The 26040-nt window shown below is 55.3% G+C and overlaps 1 protein-coding gene across 1 annotated transcript in view; it reads left to right on the top strand.

Moving 5' to 3' along the window:
- POR (cytochrome p450 oxidoreductase) overlaps positions 1 to 25922 on the top strand; it is a 58851-nt gene extending 32929 nt beyond the window's left edge. The window contains exons 3-16 of the mRNA XM_027126108.1: positions 13561 to 13609; positions 17229 to 17357; positions 18909 to 19058; positions 19538 to 19662; positions 20060 to 20149; positions 20537 to 20635; positions 21641 to 21757; positions 21864 to 21982; positions 23812 to 23993; positions 24150 to 24299; positions 24648 to 24918; positions 25006 to 25151; positions 25227 to 25312; positions 25413 to 25922. Of these exons, the coding sequence (XP_026981909.1) occupies positions 13561 to 13609; positions 17229 to 17357; positions 18909 to 19058; positions 19538 to 19662; positions 20060 to 20149; positions 20537 to 20635; positions 21641 to 21757; positions 21864 to 21982; positions 23812 to 23993; positions 24150 to 24299; positions 24648 to 24918; positions 25006 to 25151; positions 25227 to 25312; positions 25413 to 25557 (1858 nt within the window). The 3' untranslated portion in view covers positions 25558 to 25922. The remainder of the gene's footprint in view (positions 1 to 13560; positions 13610 to 17228; positions 17358 to 18908; positions 19059 to 19537; positions 19663 to 20059; positions 20150 to 20536; positions 20636 to 21640; positions 21758 to 21863; positions 21983 to 23811; positions 23994 to 24149; positions 24300 to 24647; positions 24919 to 25005; positions 25152 to 25226; positions 25313 to 25412) is intronic.
- Positions 25923 to 26040: the final 118 nt, after the last annotated feature.

Here is a 26040-nt window from a genome sequence, read left to right as displayed (position 1 = left end):
CACCTAACTCACAAGTAGCAGAGCTGCCTTTTGAACCCAGATCTACAAACTCCACACTCCCTGTTTTCCCTGCTTTGCCATGCTGCCTTCCATCTCTTAAGAGGTAGTTAATATCCCTATTTCAAAGATGAGAAAACTGAGACTCAGAGTGGTCACTTAGCTGATACATCTGGGCCACCAGCTAGATGGTGGCCACCAGCTAGATGGTGGCCGCCACCTCCTGCTAGAAATCCCGCACTGTTGTCCCTGCCCACTTGTACTTTCAGTGAACACAGGTGGTTTTGGCCATGGCACGGTGCCTCCCTTACCCCAGCAGGTCAGTGGAGGGTGATTAGTGTGGGGACAGTACGCGCCCAGGGTTGTATCAGTTCTCACCACAACCCCCAGTGGCTTCTAGTTGGTCTTTTAAGGCCTTTTCAGGCCTTCACCACCTGGGATGGTGAGTCCAAACCTTGGGGCATGGATGTTTTTTAAAAACCAAGCCAATGGGAACAATTGTGTCTGAGCAGCAAGCATAGGACACACACCTGCAGCCCCCTGACCCTGGACTTACAGGCGCAGGGGATTCAGAAGGAGTCCCTGTGCTCACAAGTGAATCTCCCAGGCACGCTGGCCACTGGGGCCCTCACCATCAGGCCGGATTTGGCTTCAGAACCTCAGGAGCCCAGGGAGGGCTTAGAGGGAGGTCAGTTCTGGAAGGCCTCCTGGATTTTTTTCATAAACTATTCACTGAAGTACTGAAGTACATAACAGGCAGACATAAAAGTATACAGATCGTAAGCACACAGTTTATTTGTCACAAAACGGATAGAATCATGTAAGAAAGGACCCCTCTTCCCCCTCCAATCCCACCACCCCCAGGTCACCCACTCTCCTGACTCCTCGTGACATAGACGAGTGTTGTCTGTGTCCCGGGATATGTAGTATTTGGCCATTCTTTCTGAGATTTCTCCATGTCGTGTGTAGTCGTAGTTCTCTCGTTCTCATTGTTGCATAATGTTCTGTTGTGGGAATAAACTGTAATTTATTCATTCCCATCATGATGGCCCTTTAGATTGCTTCCAGCCTAGGGCACTGTTACCAGCAGTCCTGCAGGGAACATCCTAGTACATGTGGATGTGGTTCCCATGTGGACGTAGCTCTGTTGGGTATGTGTTGGCTGTGGAGTTGGGGGGTCAGAGGGAAGGCTCATGTGCAGCTCTGTTAGATACAGCCAGTTTTCCAGCATCCAGTCCCACCCCCAGCATGTGGGGTTTCAGTTGCTGCCCATCCTCACCAACACTTATTTTTGTCAATTAAAAAATTTTAGCCATTCTAGGGAATTCCCTGGTGGTCCAGTGCTTAGGACCCCATGCTTTCACTGTCAGGCGCCCAGGTTTGATCCCTGGTCAGGGAACTAAGATTGCACAAGCCGTGCAGTGCAGCCAAAAAAATTTTTTTTTTTTATTAAAATGAAATGAAATAAAATTTTAGCCATTCTAATGGGCATGTGGTGGTAATTGTTTTAACTGCATTTCTCTTATGTCCAGTGACCTTTTCATATGTTTATTGGCCACTGAGGTATCTTTTGTGACTTGGCCCATTTTTTTCCTGTCGGGCTATTGGCCTTCTTGTTGATTTGTTACAGTTCTTTATATATTCTAGATCTGAGTCCCCTGTTAGATATCTATGTATTGTCAATATCTTTCTGTATAGTTGCCTTTTTACTCTCTTCAGTGTCTTTTTGTGATCAGAAGTTGTTGCCTTAAACTGGCCCAGTTTGTCAACCTTTTGGTTGGCCTTCACCTTTATGGTTAATGCTCTGGTGTTCAGTTTAAGAACTGTTATCTTGTGGTCAGGAAGCTTTTCTTTTGTATTTTCTTCTAGCAGCTTCACTCTTATAGTTCTTATCCTTAGATCTGCCATCCAGCTGAAATTGATTTTGGTATCAGCAAATTGTCAAGGCGCTTCGAAAATCATTTTTTCCTGTGGTTATCCATCCACTTGACCCAGCATCATTTACTGAAAAGGGTTATTCTTTTCTCACTGCACTGAAGCATCCCTGAAGATATAAATCAGGTGCCTGTATAGCTGGGGGTTGATTTCTAGACTGCTTGTTCTGTTGATCTGTTTTCCGCCCTTTCGCCAACACCACATGGTCTGCTTTCTGTGGTTTTACAGCAACCCTTGACTTGGTCACTGGTAGTCCAGGTCCTCCAGCTTTGTTCTTCTCTTTTAAGATTCTCTTGGCTTTTTTGGGGCCCTGGGCATTTCCATATACCTTTTAGAATCAGCTTGTCAAAGTCCACCAAAACAAACAAAAAAACCTTCTGGGATTTTAGTTGAGATTGGGTGGAATCTATAAATTAATTGGCATCTTCCAGTATTGAGCCTTCTAATCAGTGAACATGATTTTATCCCCCGGGGAGGTCTTTTGAATGGTTTATCATAGCAATTAAACACTGGTTAAAGAGGAGCAGTTACAGCAGCGCATTCTCTTAATCATAGTCATTTTAAAAGTCGCTCTTTCATCTCTCCTCCCACTGGCCCCTCAGGCTTTGCTCAGCTTGTACCTCTGGGCAGAGCACCGGGGCCAGGGCAGCTCCTGATGGAAGGGAGCCGGGGGGATGGTGGCTCCCAGAGGAGTCTGAAGCTCAGGGAGCCTCTCTGTGGCCCGAGGCGCATTGTTCGTGCCTGTAATGCAACACCCTTCTGGCTGGGTGGGAATTTGTTTCTATTTCTGTCTCCCGTAATGCAGAGGGAGCATCCCATTCCTGTCTGGGTCCCTGGCTCTGTGCAGGGCCTGTCGGAGTGAAGATACTCAGAGAAAGGCCATTGAATTAGTAAATGCTAAACCAGCACGTGTGTCTGCCTCTAAGGCAAACTAGCTCACAGTCTGGGTGTGGCTTATGTTAAAATTTTTTTAATTTTTAAATTAGAACATTGAAAACGCTGGCAATTCCACATAAAAGTCACTTATAGCTTCTTTTGGAAAAAACAAAACAAAACAGAGGACCTGACCCCACGGAGCCCACCGTGACACTTGCCAGCGGGGGCTGAGGCTGAGCGGGGCCACCCTTCCAGATGGGGCCTGCACCACAGCCTGTGCCCCCAGCCAACCCTAGCTGTCCTCCTCGGCTCTGCTCACAGCCCCCCACCCCCCTGCAGTCTGCTTCACTTGCAGCGCCTGAGTGCTTTAAAGAAAAACAAAGCTTTTTATTATGGAACGCTGCAAGCAAACACCAAAGCTGGAGCATAGGAGAGGGAACTCCTGCACCTGTCACCCAGTTTCAACAACTGTCCGCTCCTGGCCAGTCTTGCTTCCTTCCCCTTCCCCACTGTTGCTGGATTATCTTAAAGCAAGCATATAATTTCATAATTAATCCTATAATTCATATGAATTATGAATAAAGAAATCATGATTTCATAGGAAATTGGAAATATTTCCTATGAAATTATGTGGAAATATGAACTATGAGAATATTTCAGTCCTCTCAAATGCAGAGACTCCCCTTTTTAAACCTAACACAGAGCTGTCCTCCCACCCCTGTAAGTTCACAGTATGTCTCAGTACCATTGGATACTCAGCCGGCATTGTTCGTAGCTCCCTGAGTGACTGATCAATTTTTTTTAACCTTTTTTTTTTTTTTTTAATTCAGGATCGAAACCCACACATTGCAATTGACTACCGAATCTTTTAAGTCTCTCTTTCGGAGGTCAGGTCTATTGAGGTGTAATTTACATGCAGTAAAAGTCACCTTTTTAAAGTGTACAGTTTGATGCATCCTGATAGGTGTGTGCAGTTGTGTAACCAGTGTTGCAGTCAAGATACAGGACACTCCACACCCCAGAAAGCGCCCCCCCCTCCACTGCCCAGGTCCCATTGCAGTCGCCACCCCCCAGCCCCACCTCTGGCAACCACCAATCTGATTTTTGTCCCTGTAGTTCTTGCCTTTTCCAGACTGTCATGCATACGGGGTTATGTCATCACAGCCTCTGGTGCCAGGCTGCTTCCCCTTAACATAATGTCAGATCTCTCTCAGTCCGTGGGCTTCCTTCCATCCCTGTGATTCCCTCGTGGCATTTTCATCGAAGAACCCAGATCATTTGTTTCCCAAAGTTTCCCACAGTCTAGAATTTTGCTGCCTGCATCCCACTGGGGGTTGCTTCTGAGAAGCCACAAAAGAGCTCATTTTCCTCCGTGACCTTCGTTTGACGGCCTGCTCTTGCCAGAAAGGCCGGGAAAGCCAGGAGTCAAGGCTACCGGCATCATCTCTATCCATCTTTATCTTCTTTCTCCACACCCAGCTCAGGGCCACTCTTTCTAGAGATGGGTCCTTGGCTCTGCCGAGCACGACAATAGAAACATCAATGGGTTTTACAGAGAGAAGAGCACAAGGAAAGGCCCCTGTGGCCGTGGAGGGTGGAGAGTGCCCGAAGTGTCCTGCATCCGTGGAAACGGTGAGGCTGTGGGCTCAGGACATTCACGCCGCCCTGCAAGCACAGGCGTGGGTTTTCTGATGCAACCTGACCACCAAGGGACCTCTCCTGTCCCTTGATGAGACTGGGGTAGTTTTGCTGTTCTAGCCAGTGCCCGAAATCTTGACCGTGGCCTGTCTGGGAAGGTGATGCAGAGCCGAGTGTCATCGGACCTTCTGACCTCTCTGGGCATCACCAGGGCACTCGGTGCTGGCGGCTCCCTCTCTGGGCCAGACACCAGGGCACAGGGACATGCGGCATCCTCGGGGGCTCACATGCAGTTGGGGCGCGTGAGGATGGTACAGTGACGATGCTCGAACAGCCCAGGGCGCCACCGGGGAGGGGACTATGTCAGGATGGAGGTGCCCCCTGAACTGAGTCTGGGAGGCTGAGTAGGAAGCTGGGCCAGGGCTGCGTGTGCAGAAGCCCAGGGCAAGGAAAGCAGGGCCTGCTCTGGGAAGGGCGCGTCTTGGTAGAGCCTGGGTGTAAGTCGCCAAGGGAGTCAGGGGTCATGAAAGGAACTGAGAGGCCAGAGGATGGATCTACAGGGCCTTGGGGTTTTATCTGACCCTCGTGGGGAGCCGACGGGAGGGCTGGTGCCAGGGCAGCCCTGAGACCAGCCATTCCTGAATGCAGTTTGGAGTGGATTGGAGGAAGGTCGTCGGGAGGCGTTGGCGCTGACCAGGGCCCGCGGTACAGGCGACAGGCAGGGCACGGAGAGCAGCCGTGCCAGTGGCCCAGAGAGAGGATGTGTGCTGGGGCTTTCTAACACTTTAATTCTTGCATCCCTGTTTTCCAAGAGGCAGAGCCGATTCGGGGGGAGGTGAGTAACTTACCCAGGGCTGAGAAGGAATAAGCCCCAGGGCAGGACTTCACTCCCCAGGCCGTTGCCGCCACTCCTGCTAGCCCCCCGCCCGGCCCTGTCGCCACCGCCCCTCCCACCCCACTCTCCTTTCAGGGCCACTTTGTCTGTGACTAGAGCCACGTCATCCCAGTGTCAGACGCTGTGGCTTTTCCTCTGTCCTGGACAGGCTGGGTGACCCTGAGCAGTTTCTTGGGCCTCGGTCTCTGCACAGTAGCACTAGCCCTACCTGGCACCCAACTGGCCCAAGAGAGGGCAGGCCACCCGGGCCACGGCACGTTGTGGAGTCCCGACAGGCACGGTGGTGAATACGTGTTGAAGGCTGTGTGGGTAGGGGCTCTACCAGGGGAACAGCAGCCCCCTAGAGCCTTGGAGCACCCTAAGTGACAGGGAGGAGGCTCCCTGGGAAGGGCAGTGAAGTGTGAACGGGGCTGCTGTGTCCTGCATCCCGACTGATGAGGTGGCCAGGGGAGGTGCAGCCTTGCTCCGCACAGTGGGAGCAGATGCGAAGCTGTGGGGGCCCTGGGCTTTCACAGGCTTGGAGTTGCTGCTTCAGCCCTGAGCCTCACTCCCCTCCGCTGTCAAATGGGGTAGAATCCTTTGCCACTTCACAGGGTGGGGACAATTAAATGAAGTAAAATCAAAAGTATACAGGAGGTACTCAGTTAGTCGTAGTTCCTGTTCCCTTTTTTGTCTTTGACCAGTGGCCTCACACCTGCTTCAAGCTCCCACCTGTCCTCACTGCCTTCCGTTGGCGCTGGTCCCTGTTCCTGGCCCCGTCCGTGGAGAGAGCTGCGGTTTTTTGTTTAAGCTCCAGCGAACCACTTTGTCTTCACCAAAGGCAGCTCTTCCAAACCATTAGCTTTCTGCCACGAAGCTCCGGGCTGGCTCTGCCCCGGTCCAGCCGCCTGCTCAGCTCTCGTCCCCTCTCCTGTTGCGCTGCGCTGGGGACCAGAGAACTTGTTGCCACACGCTAGGCTCTGGAAGGGAGCCGTTCAAAAGCAACTGGCCTGTGTGTCGCCAAGGGCAGGGGGATATCTCAGAAGTCAGTTCCGCTCTGCAGAAAATTTAAATTTCAGAGTAACCCTTATGAGCCCTGCCTGGGACTGGAAACAAAATGAATCGTGCTGGGCCATCGTGGTTCATCTCTGTCCAAGTGACTCAGTGCTTTTGTCCAGCCTCCCTCTCGCTTCCCCACCCGGCGGGCTGCAGTTGACTTCCAAAGCCTGAACCAGAGACACTCCTGCTCCCAATCTGGGAGCCGAGAGCCCTAATTGGAACCACTTGTGCTCCATGCTGGAGCGTCGTGGTCTCTGGGCTCCGCGCCTGGGTCGGCTGCGGCCTCTCCTGATGGGCCGTTTGTACTTGGATGCCTTCGAAGGGGGCTCCTCACTTGCTAACGTCTCAGCAGCGAATGCGGTGCCCACCTTGCTGGGCATTCCCCGCGCTGTGTGACGGGAGGCCGAGATGTGCTGGTTCCACAGCGCGCTCTGCCCGCAGGTGACTGGACCCAGCATCGGAGGCTCTGTTACCCACAGTTCTTCTGGAGGGAGGGAGGTGGGAACCAGGTCTAATTTAATACGATCCTGAGGTGCCCCGGCAGCAGGCTCGCTGCGCTCCCTCTATGGGGAAACGGCCCTGCCATAGCAACCTGCACCACCGCCTTCCAGTGTCCAGAGGAGCTTTGTTCTGCCTGCACGACTCACTTTTTTTTTTTTTTTTTTTAATGGGAAAGGGGGAGGATGTGGGGAGAAAGGGCTCTGATATAAACAGTTACCAAGGAGACCCGAGCCGGGGTTGGAGAGGTTTCCTCCTTCCCTCGGTCCATACAGAAGGAGGAGGGGTGTGTGCCAGACGCAGGGGCTCACGGGAGGTTCCAGCCCAGAGTCCTGGTTCCTCCCTGCTGGAGCCGCCAGACGCAGCAGCTCTCCCAGGCTGCGGGGACCGAGGCAGGCAGGGGCTCAGCAGGGCTTCCGAGAGGACCAGGGTGTCCGGGAGGATGTTCAGTGTCTGCGGGCCAGTCTGCCCGCTGCCAGCACTGGTAGAGAATGGACAGAGCCCGACTCGCTAGCTGCTGGCTCCCCGTCCGTTTCCAGGAGAGCAGCAAGCTTCCTTTTCCCTTCAGTCCAGAGTTGAGAGTAAGAAACCATGGGGTGCGCGTACTCATCTCTGCAGGACGAGCCCATCCTGAGAAGGTCAGTTCCAGACAGTGTCCGGGCAGATGGTGTGGATGCCCGCGGGCACCCCTACTCAGTGTGGATGGAACTTCTTCCCCGGGCAGGGATGCCTGGAGGCACGAGGAGGGCGCTGTGTAGAGTTGACCACAGACTCGGGGGCAGTCCCAGGGGGCTCACCCGGGCACGGCCACCCTGGCTCCTTCGGTCCTGGTTTGCAGGCTGCATTTCTCTGCTTCCAGAGGAAGGGGTTTAGACCGGAAACCAGAAGGGCCCCCATCACCCACTCCTCGGCCTGTGAAAGATCGGGTTCCGAGTGCAGATCCCGGCATGAAGCTGTCAGGAGGGGTGAAGCCAGCCGAGGGCACCCAGGTGTGGACCTGCTCGGGGCCCGGCAGCCGGGCGTCGCAGTGGGCAGTGGCGGAACCCGCCTGGTGTAACCGGTGGGAACGTGGGGAGCTGCTCCGCGCCGGGCAGTGACTAGAGGCACGGACAGTGTCTTTCCCCGCCTCCACGGGTTTCCCTTTTCCCTCATGGGGCTGTGGGCGTGTTCCTCCTTTTCCCCGTGGGCCGAAGCTAATGACGGGACCAGTGCTGCCTTCAGAAGTGCATGCCCTTCTCAGGAGCACCCTTCCCCTGGGGGCGGGGGGCCCTAGCACCTCCTGCCCGCCCTCTGACACCCCCAGTGAGACCTGCGTGGAGGGCCCCCCCCCGCCCTTGCTGCCGGCCCGGATCGTCCTCCCCGTGCAGCTGCGTGGGCGCCCCCCAGACCTCCTCCCCAGAGCTCAGCTCCCACTCGCTGCTTGGGTCTCATCCAGCAGCCCCTCAGCTGCCGGCTGCCACGGCTTTCCCTCCTGGGAGCCGTTTTCCTCTCTGAGAATAGAGCCCAGCTCTTCCGCAAGGCCTTTCCTGGGTTCTTCGGCCGCAGTGCCTGCTCCCTCAGAAACCCCGTGGCATGGTGTCCGCTCCGTCCATTTGGTCTTCGCACACCTCACCCTGTTGAAATCACAGAGTGACCCAGACAGCTTTCTTCTGCCCTCCGTATCCTCGAGAGCTAAACAAGTTCCAGGTGCTGAGTGCGACCATGGGGTGACTGCAGACGCCGAGATGCAGTGTTTTCCATAGAGGAACCTGAGGCCTCAAGAGGCCCGACTTGTCCAGTCACAGGCCCATTTGGTGGCAGAACCAGAATTTGAACCCAAGTCTCTGCTCCTGGTGTGTGGCCCCTCCCCTTCCTCCGTGATTCTCCCGGGCTCTTTCTCCAGCCTGGCGATGGGCCCTTGGAAGGTGGAGGCTGCCTCATTTAGTCTCATGCCCTCGGCACCACCCAGTGCACACGTCACCCGGAGATGGAGAAAGGGCAACCGGGCACTCCCTGGGCGGTGCGGGTCCCTCTGGTCCCTTTCTTCAGCAAGGCCCCAAATCTGCTCAGATGTAGCTTCTGAGGAAACCTCTGCCCTTTGAGAAAAGAGAGCTTTTCTACTGACGTCAGACCCTCTCAGGTGGACAGGGGAGCCTCCAAAGGCCTCCAGGCTGCCTCAGCCAACCTTCTGTTGGGCAGAGACTCAGGACTGACCGCCCGAGAAGCCCATACAACGTCGTGTGCTGAGTGCCGGGCACCGTGCTGACTGCAAAGAGTTACACAGATAGCTCCCCCCAGATTGTGAAACCCAGGCCTCAAGTTGAGCAATGAGAATACGCTGAGACAAGCGCCTGGATGGAGTTCCTGAAGACGTACTGAAGACGGTGACAAACAACCTTATGTCTGAGCGGCAGGGAAAGGTGCTCTGGAGAGGAGCTTAGGCCGAGTGTCTTCAGGGATAAGCAGGGGTCGGTGGCAAAGGGTTAGAAGAAGGACACTCTAGGCCACGGCGTGGTGGGTCCAAGGGCACAATGGAACCAGGGAGCGGCGGGCTGGTCACTGTGGCCAGAGCATTTGGAAGGTGGAGGGGGGTGGATTCTGAACTGGTGGGCCCCTTTCTCTTACTTAGAATAGCTTCTCTGATGTGGGTTTCTACCCAGGGTGTAGCTCTTCTAGTCATCCTCACCAGAGCCTTCAAAATTAACCCATCTATATCCACTGGCACAGCGTTTCTTAAAATAGCAAGTAATTTGTATCTTCTTAGTACAAAAGCCTTACATTTTCATTGTAGGAAAGAAAAGAGTGGAGGAGTTGGGAATAGAAATTAGCAAGAAAAAGAAACAAAAAACTCATAATTGCTCAACCTGAGGACAGAACAGCTCTTAACACGTCAGCACCTACCCTTCTGTACCTTGCTTTTACACAAAAATGGGATTGTGTCACCTGTGTTACTTTGTAGCCTGCCTTTCCCATTTGACAAGAACATCAGGTGATGGTCTGTGCTGTTCGGTACAGAGCAGCGTGTGTCACAAGGCACTAAGCTGTTCAGCCTCTCCCCTGTCTTCAGACGTCTGAATGTGTATTTGAATATAAAATGTATTTTTAATTATAAAAGTAACAGAAGGGCTTCCCTGGTGGCGCAGTGGTTGAGAGTCCGCCTGCCGATGCAGGGGACACGGGTTCGTGCCCCGGTCTGGGAAGATCCCACATGCCGCGGAGAGGCTGGGCCTGTGAGCCATGGTCGCTGAGCCTGCGCGTCCGGAGCCTGTGCTCCGCAACGGGAGAGGCCGGAGCAGTGAGAGGCCCGAGTACCGCAAAAAAAAAAAAAAAAAAGTAACAGAAAACAAGAATTTGGAAAATTAGGGAAACCCTCTCACCTGTTATCCTTACACTCCCGTGTCCTCTGTCTTAAGATGCTGGTGTGTTTCTCTTCAGGCCACTTTTCTATGAACAACTAATCATGTGCATTCCACTTCTAAGGACACAGATTCTGCTTTTCCTAGAAGAGGGCAATTGTGAGGGAAGATGCATTGGTTACCTTGCTGGCTTGTTTCTCTCTTGGCTTTGCGTCGTCTGAATTTCTCCTGGAGCATCTGCTGTGGCCCGTCCACACGTGGAGAACTGGCAACGGTCAAGAAATTGACGAAGAAGAGTTCCATATAAGTGAATATTCCAAAACTCAAGCCTGGCCCCTTTTAGGTGTCAACTGAATGCATTTACTTTGTTTTCATTTTTTTAATTGAGGTGAAATTCACACCCCTTAAAATTCACGGCTTTCACCATTTTACAGTGTATAATTCAGTGGCTTTTAGTACAGTCATCCTGTTGTACAGGCATACCACTGCCTCATTCAAAACCTTTCATCACCCCAAAGGGAAACACTGTCACTCCCCACCCCCTCCCCCCAGCCCCTGGCACCACTAGTCCACCTCCCGTCACTATGGGTTTGCCTATTCCAGACGTTTCCTATAAATGGAAATTGCATTTAGTTTTGACCTGCTTTCTTTCTCATGATTTTTCATCAGAAACATTTGTCTAGGTTGCTGGTATTTAACCATCAGTTTAGATTTACATCTGATTTTATGTTTAGTGGGTAATATATTCTCATGACTCAGAATTCAAAGCTACTCAGTGGTGGAATTCGCGTCATCGTGCGCCTTGCTTCCTTTCCTGATGGTGTGTCTTGGTGAGCACGCCGTGTTAGTGCTCAGACAGACAGACAAGGTTGTAGGTTGTGTTGTAGTTCAGTCTGCACACAGCTAGAGGGTTAGTGAAGACGTGGCCATTCGCGGCTGGGCGCGGGCAGAAGTTGGACATGTGGCCAAGATGCTAGACACAAGACCCCTTTGAAGTGCAGGTTGGAGCTGGGTGTGGGAAGATGGAGCTGGGCATGGGAAGATGGAGCTGGGCTTGGGAAGATGGAGCTGGGCGTGGGAAGATGGAGCTGGGCGTGGGAAGATGGGGCCAGGCCTGAGGGCCTCTGCTCATTCGTGCTCCTGCCCTGGCCCTGCTGAGGTTAGGGATGGGCCGGCCCGGGGATGCCGGGATAAATGGGGAGTCGGGGATGGCCTGCTCTGGGTTCCTGTGCAGCTGGGCCCTTGCTGGGTGGGAAAGCCTGGGTGGCCAGCCCCCCGCTGCTCCCTGCTGCCCATTGTGGGGCTGTTGCACCGAAGGGACCTCGGGAGGGAGGAGGGAGGCTGGAGTGGCCAACCCGGGCACCGGGCCTCACCTTTCCCTGCTGCCTACTGTGATGTTATTTAATGCTAAGACCCTGAAAATAGCATTAGTCCTGCACCTACTAACCTAGTGAAAAACCCAGCGGGGGCTTAGACATGAAACTTCTGATACCCTTATGTTTACAAAATACCTGTCTGAACAGCTTTGCAGGGGCATCCTTAAAAGAAACTTTCAGGGCTTCCCTGGTGGCACAGTGGTTGACAGTCCGCCTGCCGATGCAGGGGACACGGGTTCGTGCCCTGGTCCGGGAAGATCCCACATGCCGCGGAGCGGCTGGGCCCGTGAGCCATGGCCGCTGAGCCTGCGCGTCCGGAGCCTGTGCTCCGCAACGGGAGAGGCCACAACAGTGAGAGGCCCGCGTACCGAAAAAAGAAACCTTCACTTACATAAGTTTTTCCACGGACTCCAGGCCTGTAGCCCTGACAGACATTGCTTCATGCTGTTGTGATGAGAGAGAGAGAGAGAGAGAGAGAGTGTGTGTGTGTGTGCGCGCGCGCGCGTGCATGCTGACACTTCACTCTGTTACACTCTACTGTGCACAGGAGGCAGTGGAAAGAGCAAAGAATGTATGTCTTTCGTTCCCCGGGTATGAATGCAGCCTATGGGGCATGTAGCAGAGTGAATTGCTGGGCTGTAGAATCACAGGAGGTACTGCCAAGCCGCGTTCCAAAGTCACCGTGCCATGTCGCCCTCTCCCAGCTGCATGTAGGAATTCCCATTGCTCCACAGCCTCGCTTGTTTGAGATCTTGTCTGTCTTTTCAGTTTTAGCCATTCTTACTGGGTGTATGATAGATCTCACTGTGGTTTTAACTTCCTTTTCTCTGGTATCTAATAACGTCGAGCACCCTTCCCTATGTTCTTTGGCTGTTTAGATGCTCTTTAAGAAGGTACCTGGTCAAGCCTTTTGACAATGTTTCTGTCGCAGTATTGTCTTTTCTGATCGATTTGTAGGGATTTCTTATATTCTCAACCCTAGTCATCAGTCAGATACGTGTACATTGCAGACACCTTCTCCCGTGCTGGGGCTTGCCTTCCATTCCCTTGATGGTGTCTTTTTAAACAGAAACAACGGTATTTTAGTGTTCAGATTTGTCGCTTGGTTCAGGCCAGCCATGTTTCAAACATCTTAAATATTTACCGTCCAGAGGTAAATCACCTTGCTGTCTTAGGCCTGAGCGTCCCTGGGGAGGCTCGCTGGGTTGCTGTAGATGGCTCTGCAGGCCTGGGGCAAGGACAGAGAGAAGGAAAAGGACCAGAAGTGGAGAGGGAGGGGCAGGAGGCCAGAACTAGGAGGTGGAGAGGCGGTCCAGTTCAGGGCTTTAGAAGGTGACAGGGTCACAGAGAGGGGAGCAAGTAAAAGTGGCTCCAGGGCAGGGGAGGACTGGGGGGGGGGGGTGTCTTGGGAATCCCACGGACTTGCTATTCACGTGGGGCCTTGGTGGGGAACAGGGGTCTGTCAGGTGAGGAACTGGAGTGAGGACGCTCTGGGCGGAGACGGTGGTGTTGACAGAATTCTAAGGACCATCGTGGAGGGCTGGTGTGTGGAGGGGAGTGGCAGGCGAGGCTGGGACAGGTTCTGAAGGGACTTGTGCACCCCTGGTCCTGTGGGTCATGGGAGCCATGGAAGGTTCCAGAGCGCAGCAGTAGCACGGTCAGAATCTTATTTGGGAAACTCCTGGTTGCCTTGAGGTGGGGACCATAGGCTGTGGATGGTGAGCGGCCGGGGAGTGAGCTTGACCCTTCGTTCTCGTGAACTCATGTGCCCGGGTGGGTCAGCCCAGGCCCTGCGAGGTGCTGGATTTGGACTTACCAGGCCCCGGAGCCTGGGTTCTGCCTCTTCCAGCCCCGGCACTGGACCAAAGGCGGCTGCTGGCGGGGGCACCACAGAGTGGAGCGGGCGGAGCTGGAAATGCCCCTCGCTGCTGCCATGTGCCTCCCGTGCCCAGCAGACACTTTTATTTTTCAGGACCTCCTCTGTCAAAGACAGCAGCTTCGTGGAAAAGATGAAGAAGACGGTGAGTTTTCTCTTTGTGCTCGGCCCTGGTGGGTGTGCGGGGGCATCCAGCAGAAGGCCAGCTTCACTGGCCGGGAAGCCGACTCAACTCCCTGTGTGCGTACTTTCTGGGCTAACCAGAGCCTCGAGGCTGCTCTGCTGTTGCTGGGACAGTTTACTCCGCTTTTTGCGTGTTTGCTTCTCGAACAAACCAAACTGTAAGAACAGACCCTCCCTCTGACTCGGATGCTGCCCCATCTCCTCCCTCCCAGGCCAGGCTGTGTCCGTGAGCATATGTAAACCTCACATAGCTGTGATCCTAGCACAGCTACAACTTTATCTGTTTGATTTTTGTTTATTTAAGTGTTGAATTTATGACCAGGTGCTGCATTCACATGGTTAAAGTCCAAAACATAAACTGTTTAGTGGAAAGCCCTCCTGCCCCTGTCGCCCATCACTGTCCTTAGTACTTTACAGATCCTTCTAGAGCTTTCCTATGCACATATAATAAAAACACATACAGACCTACACTTTTTAAACACAAAAGGTGGCATATTACGTACACTGCTATAGACCTTCATTTTTTTCCCACTTAATGGTATGTCTTGGAGCTCCTTTCACAACAATTCAAAAATACCTCCCGCATTCTTTAGTATAGTTGCGTGATGATCCCATGTGTGGCCACAAGTACTATAATTTGTTTTAATACTGCCTTGTTGATGGGCGCTTGGAATATTTCTAATCTTTAGCTCTTACAGATAGTGCTGCTGTGACTGTGTAGATCAGTTTGCATATTTGAAAATACAGTAAAATCCCAGAAGTGGAATTTTTGGATCAAAAGCTATATGCAGGGCTTCCCTGGTGGCGCAGTGGTTGAGCGTCCGCCTGCCGATGCAGGGGACGCGGGTTCGTGCCCCGGTCCGGGAAGATCCCACATGCCGCGGAGTGGCTGGGCCCATGAGCCATGGCCGCTGAGCCTGCGCTTCCAGCGCCTGTGCTCCGCAACGGGAGAGGCCACAGCAGTGAGAGGCCCGCGTACCGCCAAAAAAAAAAAAAAAAAAAAAAAGATACATGCATTTGTGATAGAAACTGCCAGATTGTGCCCCACCCCCGTAGAGGTCGCGCCGCGGGGCCGTCACTAGCAGTGTGAGAACACCTGCTCCCCAAGCCTTGCCAACAGAGTCTGCTATCAAAGTTTGGGATTTTGCCAGTTTTCTAGGTTACAAAAAAGATATTTCTGTGGAGTTCTAATTTGCATTTTTCCTATGAATGAGTTTAAGCAAATTTTCATGTTATGCTGGCATTTCTTTTCTCTTTTTTTACAGATTCTTTGTTCAAATCTTTTGCCCACTTTTCTGTTGGGATTGATCTTTCTCAAGGAACTCCTTAAACTTATTAGGGTGATTAACCCCTCGTCTGTGATATGAGTTAAAAATATTTCTCCCAGCTAACAGTTTGTGTATCATTCGGCTTATTGTGTGTTTACTTGTTCGTTTTGCCTGTTAAAGTTCTTTAGTCCATTTAACTGTTCTCTGACTTCTGGACTTTGAGTCATCATTTGAAAGGCTTCCCCCCTCTAAAGAGATAAAGGAATTCTTCCATATTTTTTTCTAGTATTTTTATGATTTTGTTTTCCATATTTAAAATTCAATCTGTTGGGAATTTATCCTGGTGTAAGATGTAAGGTATGGGTCCAACAATTTTTTACACAGCTCTCTAAATTCCGTGTAATAAAGTCCATCTTTTCCCCACTAGTTTTATCATAAATGTAATTCCCATGGGTATTTGAGTGTAGTTCTGTATTTTCCTGTTCTGGTACTTTGATCTAGCTGTCTGTGTATAAGCAATATCATACTGTTTAATTATTATAACATTGTTGTATAATTATTATAACTTGTTTTAATATCTGTAGCACTAGGCACTTCCTCCCTCCCCATCACTCTTATTTTTCAGTTTTCCTGGCTATTACTTCATACGTATTCATTCATGTTAGGTAGCAGTTTTATTGAGATATAATTCCTATTCCATACAGTTCTCCAATTTAAAGTTTATTTTAAAAAATAAATATACTAAAAATCACATCAGTGATTTTTAGTATATTCCCAGTTGTACAAACTATCACCACAATCCATTTTAGGACATTTCCATCATCCCCAAAAGAAACCCTATGCCCATAAGTAGTCACTCCCCATTCCCCCACCCTGAGCCCTAAGCAACTATTCATCTACTTTTTATCTCTATAGAGTTGCCTATATGGCAACTGGACATTTCATGTAAGTGGAATCATACCGTATATGGCCTTTTGTGGCATCTTTCACTTAGCGTAATGTCTTCAAGGTTCATCCATGCTATAGCTGTGTCAGCACTTAATTCCTTTTATTGCCAAATGATGTTCCAGTGGATGGATTCGCACTTATTTTTCCACAGGATTTTTAGGATCAAATAGTTGACGAAAAAAGAGCTGTTCAAGTTTTTATTAGGATCGTGTTACATTTCTGTACTGATAGAGGGAGGGCTGACATCTTGTACGTTGAGTTTTCCTGTGCAAAATCAGAGTGCCTTTCCATTTGGTTGAGTCCTTTATCACTCGGTAGCTTCTCACATGTTTCTTGTATGGCTTATTTCTAGGTACTTTATATATTTTGATGCTACCATAAATATTTAGCTACTGTTTTATATCCTCTTTTGCTCCCTTGACATCATAAGCATTATTTTAAAATACCTTTTTAAATGATTTTAAAATGATTTGTAGAAAATTCAGGAAATGTAAAAGGTATGAGAACACTTTACAGCAATTGTAGTCCCTCCGTTTTATTTTGTCATTTGTACCTGTCAGTTAGGGCTCTGTGCCAGGCCAGAGACCCCTCCAGGCATTTTGGGCACTGGAAGGCTGCCGCAGAGAAACCTCATGTCTACAGAAAGGGACCGGGGAGGTGGCCTGTGCCTTGCTTCCACCTTCCAGATCTTGCAAAGCGCATCCAGTTGGCTGGACCTAATTTGCTGCATCCCTGGCTGGAGGCAGTCTGGGGGATGGAGTTCCAGCTTTTCCAGAGCTGCTGCAGTGGGCACAGTAGGAGGAGGGTGGGATGAAAAGCCTGTGAGCCAGTCTATATGGTACCTTTCCCCATTGTCTAGATTTTTATAAAGCATATGCATTACTTTTGTAAACATCCAGAAAAACTCACCCATGATTCCCCATTTAGAGACTTGGTATGTTTCACGCCATTCTTTTTCCCTGTGCATTTATATGTATGAACACACACATGTATGTGGAGTGGATATGTAACAAAATTGGATTATGCTATACACAGTCTTTGATCACTTTTTTTTTTTTACTGAACGTCATTTCTGCATTTTTACATGTCCTTTAAAAATATGCCCACAGTGTGATTTTGAGCAGCTTGTGTGAGTAGCATTATCTTGATGGCTCCACTGAAGTCAGCTAGGTGGCCTCTGACCCCATCCGCTGCAGTGGCTGTGGCAGTGAGATGCTAGCCCCAGAGCGACTTAGAAAGGACCTGAAGCAGGCAGGAAAGAGGGTGCCCTTGAGGGACCTGCCTGCCCCTGTGGTCACCTAGAGCCTCCAGTGAAGCCTGTGGCTCTTGGCCCCTCACTGATCCCGCGTGTCTGGCCGTCCCTAGGGCAGGAACATCGTCGTGTTCTACGGCTCCCAGACGGGGACCGCCGAGGAGTTTGCCAACCGCTTGTCCAAGGACGCCCATCGCTACGGGATGCGGGGCATGGCGGCAGACCCGGAGGAGTATGACCTGGTGAGCTCTTGCCGCACCCTGCCCCCTTCCTCCCATGCAGTGCAGCCCAGGGCATTAAGGAAGTCACGTCTGGATTGTGGAGACGCTTAAAGGGCTGAGTTAGCCAAAGGGACAGACAGGAATAGGCGTCTCTTGTCATCTGTTCCAGCAGCCAGGTGGCCCCAGCTGTAAGGACATTAAGAACACCTGGCCCCGGTGTGCGCATGTGCGCTCAGCAGTGCTCACGCTCAGCCTTCCAAGCTCTCCACGCTGCAGGCTTTGCAAGTGCTGGGCAGGTGCCAGCAGAAGGGACTCGGGCACCTAGTGGATTGGTTGTGGCTTAAAAGATGAAAAGGGTCTCAGCAAGTCAGGAGAGGAACTGTTTCTCATCTCCCCTCAACCCCCACCTGAGAACTGCAGTTCCAGGGGAGCTGGGCCGAGTCATCGGGGGGTCTGGGCTCTAGTGCCGCTCTGCCCTGACTGCCCGTGTGACCCTGAGCGAGCGCCCACCGAGGGCCTTCCTTGACTCGTCTACAGAGAGGCAGTGAGGGTGTTGGGTGAGCCATCTCCAGGAACCCTTCAGCTGGGCTTTGAAATGAAGCTGCAAACTCGCATGTCTGGGCTTGGGGAGGGCCAAAGAGAGCCCAGGAATTGAGGGAAGGGCCCCCATCTGGAGCTGCAGGATCCCCGCCTTCTCCTGTCAGCCATCCTTGGCACGTGGCTCCTCCGGGCCAACACAGGACTGTCTGCAGGACGCAGTCCCCACTTCCTGGCCCCAGCTGCACCCAGCCTGCCTCTGAGGGTGGTGGGGACCCGCTCGCCTTGCTACCTCTCCTCCGCGCATTGGCTCTTTCGCCAGTCGTGGCTCTCCAAAGGGCAGGAAACTTCCAGCAGTCTGCTTGCCTGTTTCTGAGACAGCCAGGCCAGAGGCCCCAGGTGGACTCAGTGGGCAGGGAAGTGGGGAGTGGTCCTTAGGCACCCAGGAGGGGCAGGGCTGGCAGGGAGCAGGTAGTCCTGGGAAGATGCCCCAGGGAGTTGCCTTCCTGCTTCTCCCCTGAAGGGTCATTGCCAGACATCGGGGCAGGGGAGGCAATGTCGGGCTCTTGCTGCTCCAACAACATGGTAAATGAACTTTCCCTTAGAGCTGCTTCCCACATGTGCCACTCCATCTCCCAAACCGAACCATCCCCCACCTACTCCACACCCCTGCCTTCGGTCCTGGGGACGAGCACCACTACCCATCTGTCTTAGGACCTGGGTTTCGAGTTGGCGGACAGTTGGTTAGGAATTAGTGCGAGCCCAGGTCCTCCTGTGCCCCAGGGACTTGGTGGGATGATGAGGCTCTCCGGAGGTGGCCCAGGGCACCGTGTTCCAAGTGCCAGCCCATAGCCTAGAACCCAGCATACTTCTGTCCACACCCCAGGCCCTCACCTGTGCTCTTCTGGGCCTGCTGTTCCCTTTGCTCTTGAAATGCACCCCGTCCACGTGAACCCTTGACTCGCCCATCTGCACCCCTGCTGGGAGCAGGCTTAGTCTTGGTTGCTGGGCCTGGCCCTGCCTTTGTCTCCCCAGGGCGACCTGAGCAGCCTGTCAGAGATTGAGAACGCCCTGGCAGTGTTCTGTATGGCCACCTACGGCGAGGGGGACCCCACTGACAATGCCCAGGACTTCTATGACTGGCTTCAGGAGACGGACGTGGACCTCTCTGGGGTCAAGTATGCGGTGAGTCACCCGTGTGGGCTTGTGCAACCTCCGGAACCCCGTGTCCAAGAGGAACTCCTCCGGTTCTCACCTCGTTTGATCAGCTAGGGCAGGCCCAGGTGCCAGGACAGCGGCTTCGAGCTGAGGGCCTGGTAGGGAGCTCGTGGCAGGGAATCCCAGGAAGGCCGCTCATGGGGCGACCCTGTCTTGCGCCCGGGCCCGGCCCAAGAGCTCCCCCCCCGTCCCAGCCCCACTTTGCTCGGGAGCATGTGCTACTGGAGACTGAAGGCAAGAGAAGGGCGGTGGGCTGACCAGGATTTGGCTGGGCAAGGAGAATCTTGAATGGGCAGGGTGAACCCCCCCTGCTGCCGCCAGGGTCAAGGCCAAGGTGGTTGAGGAGGGGCTTGGACTGCAGGTCACCAAAACAAAGCCGCCTCTGGGGCCTTACAGTGCAAGGTGTCTGGCAGGGACCGCTGACCACTGGCCCCTCATGCACACAGGTGTTTGGCCTTGGGAACAAGACCTATGAGCACTTCAACGCCATGGGCAAGTATGTGGACAAGCGGCTGGAGCAGCTCGGGGCCCAGCGGATCTTTGATCTGGGGCTGGGCGACGACGACGGGAAGTAAGTGACCCCCCTCCAGGGCCCCCGCCCTTGCACGCCCCCCTGGGCTGTCGTGTGTCAGGAGCCACAGGTTAGGGCTGGCTGGGGCACAGGAGGAGAGGGCAGAGCCATGATGTCAGCGCAACTCCGTGACCCGCCTCACCACAGGGGAGGGAAGGCCATCCCCCCATCGCCAGTCCCCACGTTCTTTGCTCATCCACACCCTCCCGGCTCACCCGGCTCAGATGGCGCCTCCCGTGGTTACTGCAGACCCTCTGGACGCTTCCTGATGCCCTGGGTTACGTCACTGGGTGGGCTGGCGTGAAATGAACCCTCCAGCTTGGAGGGGTGATGGGACAGAGTCCGAGCTCTCCCGGCAGCCCCATCTGGAGCCTGGCTCATCCCCTCTCGTCCCCAGCCTGGAGGAGGACTTCATCACGTGGCGAGAGCAGTTCTGGCCGGCCGTGTGCGAGCACTTAGGGGTGGAAGCCACTGGAGAGGAGTCCAGGTGAGTGTGCGCAGGTGGGCTGGGGCCTCGGGTGCTGCCTGCCGAGGGCGGGTACTGGACTGGCGTGTGTGGTGGGGCTGGAGGAGGCTCCGTCAGGGTGTGGCAGGGGCGCGGGCCTAAGCGCTTGGGCTGTGCCTGCAGGTGACGGTCAGGGCGGGCTTCCTGGCCTCCTCAGGGCAGAGCCTCGGGCCTGCTGACGGGCCGCCCCGCCCTCCGAGCACGCTGTGCTGGCCCCTCCTGCCTCCCATGCTCACGCGTCTCCTTCCTTGTGGGTCACGTCTGGCCCCGCAGCCCTCGCCGCACGTCCCATCGCCTCACAGCCTCACTCCCTCCTTGGGACCCGGCCCCCTCCCGCCCCCCGCCTCACCCTGCGTCTCCCCTTTGCAGCATTCGCCAGTATGAGCTTGTGGTCCACACAGACATAGACGCGGCCAAGGTGTACGTGGGCGAAATGGGCCGCCTGAAGAGCTATGAGAACCAGAAACCGTGAGTAGAGAGCGTGGCTGGGGCCGGACAGCTGCCTGTCCTCCCAGGCCCTGTCCTGTGGGGCTTCCTTACCCCCACATCCAGGAGTGGGCCCGGGTGAGGGCACCTCCGTTTCCATCTCCACCACACAGGAGGGCGTGAGGCCTGGAGCAGAGAGAGATCGGAGGCTGCTCTGACCCCGGGGCCCTGGGGACCCCTCCACTCCGCTCCCAGCGGTCCCTCCGCCCAGGGCGTGGCCTTGGGGGGACTGGCCCTTGCTCAGCTTGTACTTCATTTTCCCTGTAAATACCCTGGGGTGGGGGGTACCCACCAGTCCCTGGACCAGGACAGTGAGTTCAGCTCTGGGTCTAGGTGGAACTTGGGCAAAAGGGCTCGCTTCCTTAAAAATCTGCCTCGACGTCTGGACATATGTCCAGAAACATAGTGTTCTTCTCTGGGGCCCCTGACTTGCCCCTGGGTGCCACCCAGAATCCTGCTGGAGCCGCCCAGGAAAGACCTCCTAGAACCACCAGGCTTTGAGACCAGCAGCCCTGCTGCAGCTGTAGCCGGAAAGCCCGACATTTCAGTGGCTTCACAGAGTGAAAGCCTCTCTCCTGCTCACGTACAGTCCTGGGCACGTTGGGGAGGGGGCTTTGCTCCACAGTCACTCGGAACCCAGGCCCCTTCCGTCCTGGGGAGCCACCTTCAAGGGCCTGGCCCTCCTTGTGCTCTGCTCACCAACGTGTGCAGAGTGTGGAGGGTCCCCCAGGTTTTTAGGGACCAGCCTCAGTTTCCATGTCTGTAAGTGGGGACACTGATAGCCTAGTTGTACCCCCTTGCGGGGTGCCAGGAGCACCGCTGTGGATTAGGCTGGGAAAGGCCACTACCTAATTGGAGAGGTGTCCTCGTGACCCTTGGAGGCCAGCTCTGATGTTTCCTGTGTCCTGTGTGGCCAGAAGTGTCCCTTGGGGTGGGAAGATTCAGACTGGAGGCCTGGCCAGTCACTGAGCTGCTCTCCCCACCCAGCCCCTTCGACGCCAAGAACCCCTTCTTGGCTGTCGTCACCACCAACCGGAAGCTGAACCAGGGAACCGAGCGACACTTCATGCACCTGGAATTAGACATCTCAGACTCCAAAATCAGGTATCAGCTGCTGCCACCCCCCACGCCCTCAGACCTTTCACTCAGGCCTCCTGTTTGGGTGCAGAGCTGTCTTCCACCCTCCTCCTGAGCCTCACATCTCCCCCAGGTATGAATCTGGAGACCACGTGGCTGTTTACCCAGCCAACGACTCTGCCCTGGTCAACCAGCTCGGCGAGATCCTGGGTGCCGACCTGGACGTTATCATGTCCCTGAACAATCTTGACGGTGAGTCCTGGGATCCAGGCCTCCCTACCTACCTGGGCCTGAGGTGGCTGGTGGGAATGGGCCCCTTGGCAAGGTCCATAGGTTGAACTTCTGCTTCGGCCTAAAGCCTGGTGCCCTAGAAGCCCCCATAACCAAGACCCCAGTTACAGGCTGTAGAACAAACTCAGGGCTGGGGGAAGAGGTGGCTGCAGGGTCTGGCACTCTCCCTTTTGGGGTTACCCCATCCCCTCACCGCCATACTCCCTTGAGGGAGTGTGGGTGCCTGGAGACAGAGCCAGCCCGTGTCCTACAGGGAAGAGAGCCACAACTGGCTGCTGAAGGTCCTCTCTGGCTCCAGGGTCTCCTCACCTGTGAACCCAGGGATCCGAGTCAACAATCCTGATGGCCCTCCAGGCCCATTCAGGATGCTCAGAGTGCAAGGGGCACTACCATGGGGCAGGGCTGCCCACTGACCTGGGGCCCAGCACGGCCTGGCCCTGCCCCGCTCACTCTTGTCCTCAGTGACCTGAGCCTGGGCAGCTCCTTCTCAGCAGCTCCCGAGTCAGCCTTGAGAGGAGCTGCGTGAAAGGGGGCTCATTTGTATCAGATCTCACTGTGCCGGCAGTGCACTCACGGTCGGTAGTGCACACGTGGGCCTTTCTTGCACTGGGGGGCATGTCTCTTGTGCCATCTGAGGCAGGACCTTGCTGGGGGTCAGGAGGGGTGTTGGTGCTCCCTCTGCCCCAGGAGACTCTGGGCCCCTGTGGAGAGCCGTCCACTGCCAAGAGCTGCTTAGGGAGAGGGCTGCAGAGGCTCAACCAGAGGCAGCAGTGGGGCTGCAGAAGCGCCCACACCTGCCCCTGTAGTGCAAGGCCTGAGCCCTGGTTGCTGGGCTCACACAAGAGGGCGCCTGGGCGCAGGGAACACCTGCTGCTTGGTGTGGGTGCTGGGCACACGAGGACTTTCAGTTCATGAAAATCCATCAGGCATTGCACCGTGACTTGTACACTGTACGTAGGTCACACTTCAGTACCAAGTTCAAACCCCTCCCCAAAACAGACCCAAACCCCTAAAGGCTGAGCCGTCCTGGGCCAGGCCCTCTCCTCTCCATGTGGCTCGGCAGCCTCGCGGTTCCACGGGGCTCATTTGTGCACAGGAATAAACACCCCTGCAGTCATGCCTCTAAGAGATGGAGTGGCTCCTGGGTCCAGTCCAGCTCTAGCCTGCTTGTGGGGAGCTGTCAGTAAAGCCAGCCTGTTGACTGTGGTAGTGGAAGGACCCTGGCAAGGGCTGGTGGGGGGGTCTGTGCCAGCAGCTGCCCCTGAGTGTACAGGATGCTGCCCCCATAGCTTGGCCCTTGGGTGACCCATGCACAGACCTCCACATGTGTCCAAGCATAAAAACCGACCTGGAGGGAGCTCTGCTGTCACAGCTGAAGGCCCGGTATTGGCATCGCACAGTCATGAGCCTGGAGCGCCACCCCCCCACAGTGGACCAGGTCCAGCCCGCAGGCAGGACACACTTGGGGAGCTCCCCCTCTACAGCCCTGTCTCTGAGCAGCTCTTGGCAGGGGAAGGGTGCCCGAAGGGGCTGATTCTCCTGGGTGGGGACAGTGACTGCCAGGCCTACCCCGGCAATATCCTGCCTCTGATGAAGACGACCTGTCCAGCGTGAAGCTTGAGGGTGGCCGAAGCCTGAGGCTTTGCCCCCAAAGTCAAGGAAGGACCAGAAAGAGCTGGTCTTGCTTCCAGTGAGAGCAGGCCTGAGGCTTTGCCCACCCCATCCCGTGGCACCCCACCCATCCCGGGGGCGGCCACTAACCCCGAACCCTGCCTGCTCTCTCCCTACAGAAGACTCCAACAAGAAGCACCCGTTCCCCTGCCCCACCTCCTACCGCACGGCCCTCACCTACTACCTGGATATCACCAACCCGCCCCGCACCAACGTGCTCTACGAGCTGGCCCAGTACGCCTCAGAGCCCTCGGAACAGGAGCAGCTGCGCAAGATGGCCTCCTCCTCGGGCGAGGGCAAGGTGGGCCTGCCACCCACACCCCAGCGCCCGCCACCGCCTCAGCCCTACACCGCGGCTCCCAGCCAGCACCCCCGGGCCATTCCCCAGGCTGCCTGGGCCCCACTTCAGCCCTGTCCCCTAGGTCCCCGTGTCTCACCTACGTCTGCATCTCCCCAGGAGCTGTACCTGAGCTGGGTGGTCGAGGCTCGAAGGCACATCCTGGCCATCCTGCAGGACTACTCGTCCCTGCGGCCCCCCATCGACCACTTGTGTGAGCTGCTGCCTCGTCTCCAGGCCCGCTACTACTCCATCGCCTCGTCCTCCAAGGTGTGGGCTCCAGGCCTGCCCGCTTATAGGAGACATAGTGTTGGCTCCTTGGAGGGACCGGGGTCCCTGGGCCACAGCCCCAGCTCTGCCCCCCGTGCCCAGGGCAGTTCACTCGAGACTCCTGGGCTGTGTGTCCAGTAGGCTGGACTGTAAGACTGCAAACTGCTGTCCGGCCCCAGTGCCGAGAGCCAGTCAGGAGAGCTGCCAGGAAGGGGCCTTTGAACAGGTTTGGGCGCCGCGAAGGGTGTAAAGAGGCGCTGAGCAGGGACCCCCCGCGGCAGGGTGGGTGGCAGGAGGGAGGGGGCCTCCGGCATCACCACGCTCACTCCGACCCTGCCGCCCCACCAGGTCTACCCCAACTCCGTGCACATCTGTGCGGTGGCTGTGGAGTATGAAACCCAGTCTGGCCGCGTTAACAAGGGCGTGGCCACCAGCTGGCTGCGGGCCAAGGAGCCCTCCGGGGAGAACGGCCACAGGGCCCTGGTGCCCATGTTCGTGCGCAAGTCCCAGTTCCGCCTGCCCTTCAAGGCCACCGTACCTGTCATCATGGTGGGCCCCGGCACCGGGGTTGCCCCCTTCATAGGCTTCATCCAGGAGCGGGCCTGGCTGAGGCAGCAGGGTGAGTGTACGGGCCCTGGGCGGGCGGGCGGGCGGGCAGTGGGGGCGGGACCGGCGTCCCACATTCCCCTGACTGCTGCTGCCCCAGGCAAGGAGGTGGGGGAGACGCTGCTCTACTACGGCTGCCGCCGCTCTGACGAGGACTACCTGTACCGCGAGGAGCTGGCCAAGCTCCACCAGGACGGTGCCCTCACCCAGCTCAACGTGGCCTTCTCCCGGGAGCAGCCCCAGAAGGTGAGGCCGCGGGCAGGGCCCCGCAGGGCGGAGGGTGGTGTGACCAGCCCTCCTCACAGGTGCCCCCACCCCCAGGTCTACGTGCAGCACTTGCTGAAGAGGGACAGGGAGCACCTCTGGAAGCTGATCCACGACAGGGGCGCCCACATCTACGTCTGTGGGTGAGTGAGGGCAGACGCGGGGCGGGGACAGGGCCTACCTGCCCGTGGGGGGAGGGGGACCCCTGCCCAGCCCCCAGTGCCACCTCCTTCCCGCCCCCAGGGACGCTCGGAACATGGCGAGGGACGTGCAGAACACCTTCTACGACATCGTGGCCGAGCAGGGGGCCATGGAGCACGCCCAGGCCGTGGACTATGTCAAGAAGCTGATGACCAAGGGCCGCTACTCCCTGGACGTGTGGAGCTAGGAGCACCCGGGCCGCCTTGCTCTGCTCTGCACGCCCTACAGACTCGCTCCCCAACGTGATCGCTTTCCTCGCTCCCCTCTGCCAGTCGCCTAGGTGGGTTCTGCTGGCCCTGCCACAGGAGGCAGGCCCAGTGACTGACAGAGACTGCTCCAGGCCTGAACTGTACCCTCGGACCCGCCAGCCCCAGGGGGCGTGGCTACGGGTGACCGGGCTGATGCTCCGTGAACACCTCGGGCCCTCGCTGGCTGAACAGGAGGGGCTCCTCCTCTCAGCTGAGTGGGGCCTGGCCCCTCCCCGTGATTTTCAATGAGTGTAAATAATTTTAAATAACCTCTGGCCCTTGGAATAAAGTTCTGTTTTCTGTATTTGCCAGGTATTACTTGCATAGATCTGGGGCCTCCACCAGGACTCCTTAATTCAGACCCCAGAGAGACCTCAGGAACCCCAAGACCCCTGTCTTACCAGCAGGAGAACACACACCGA

The sequence above is a fragment of the Aethalodelphis obliquidens genome, unplaced genomic scaffold (assembly GCF_003676395.1).
Source record: "Aethalodelphis obliquidens isolate GAN/ISIS:26980383/991018 unplaced genomic scaffold, ASM367639v1 scaffold30, whole genome shotgun sequence".
Lineage (NCBI taxonomy): Eukaryota > Metazoa > Chordata > Mammalia > Artiodactyla > Delphinidae > Aethalodelphis > Aethalodelphis obliquidens.
This window is presented reverse-complemented; position numbering and strand designations above follow the sequence as displayed.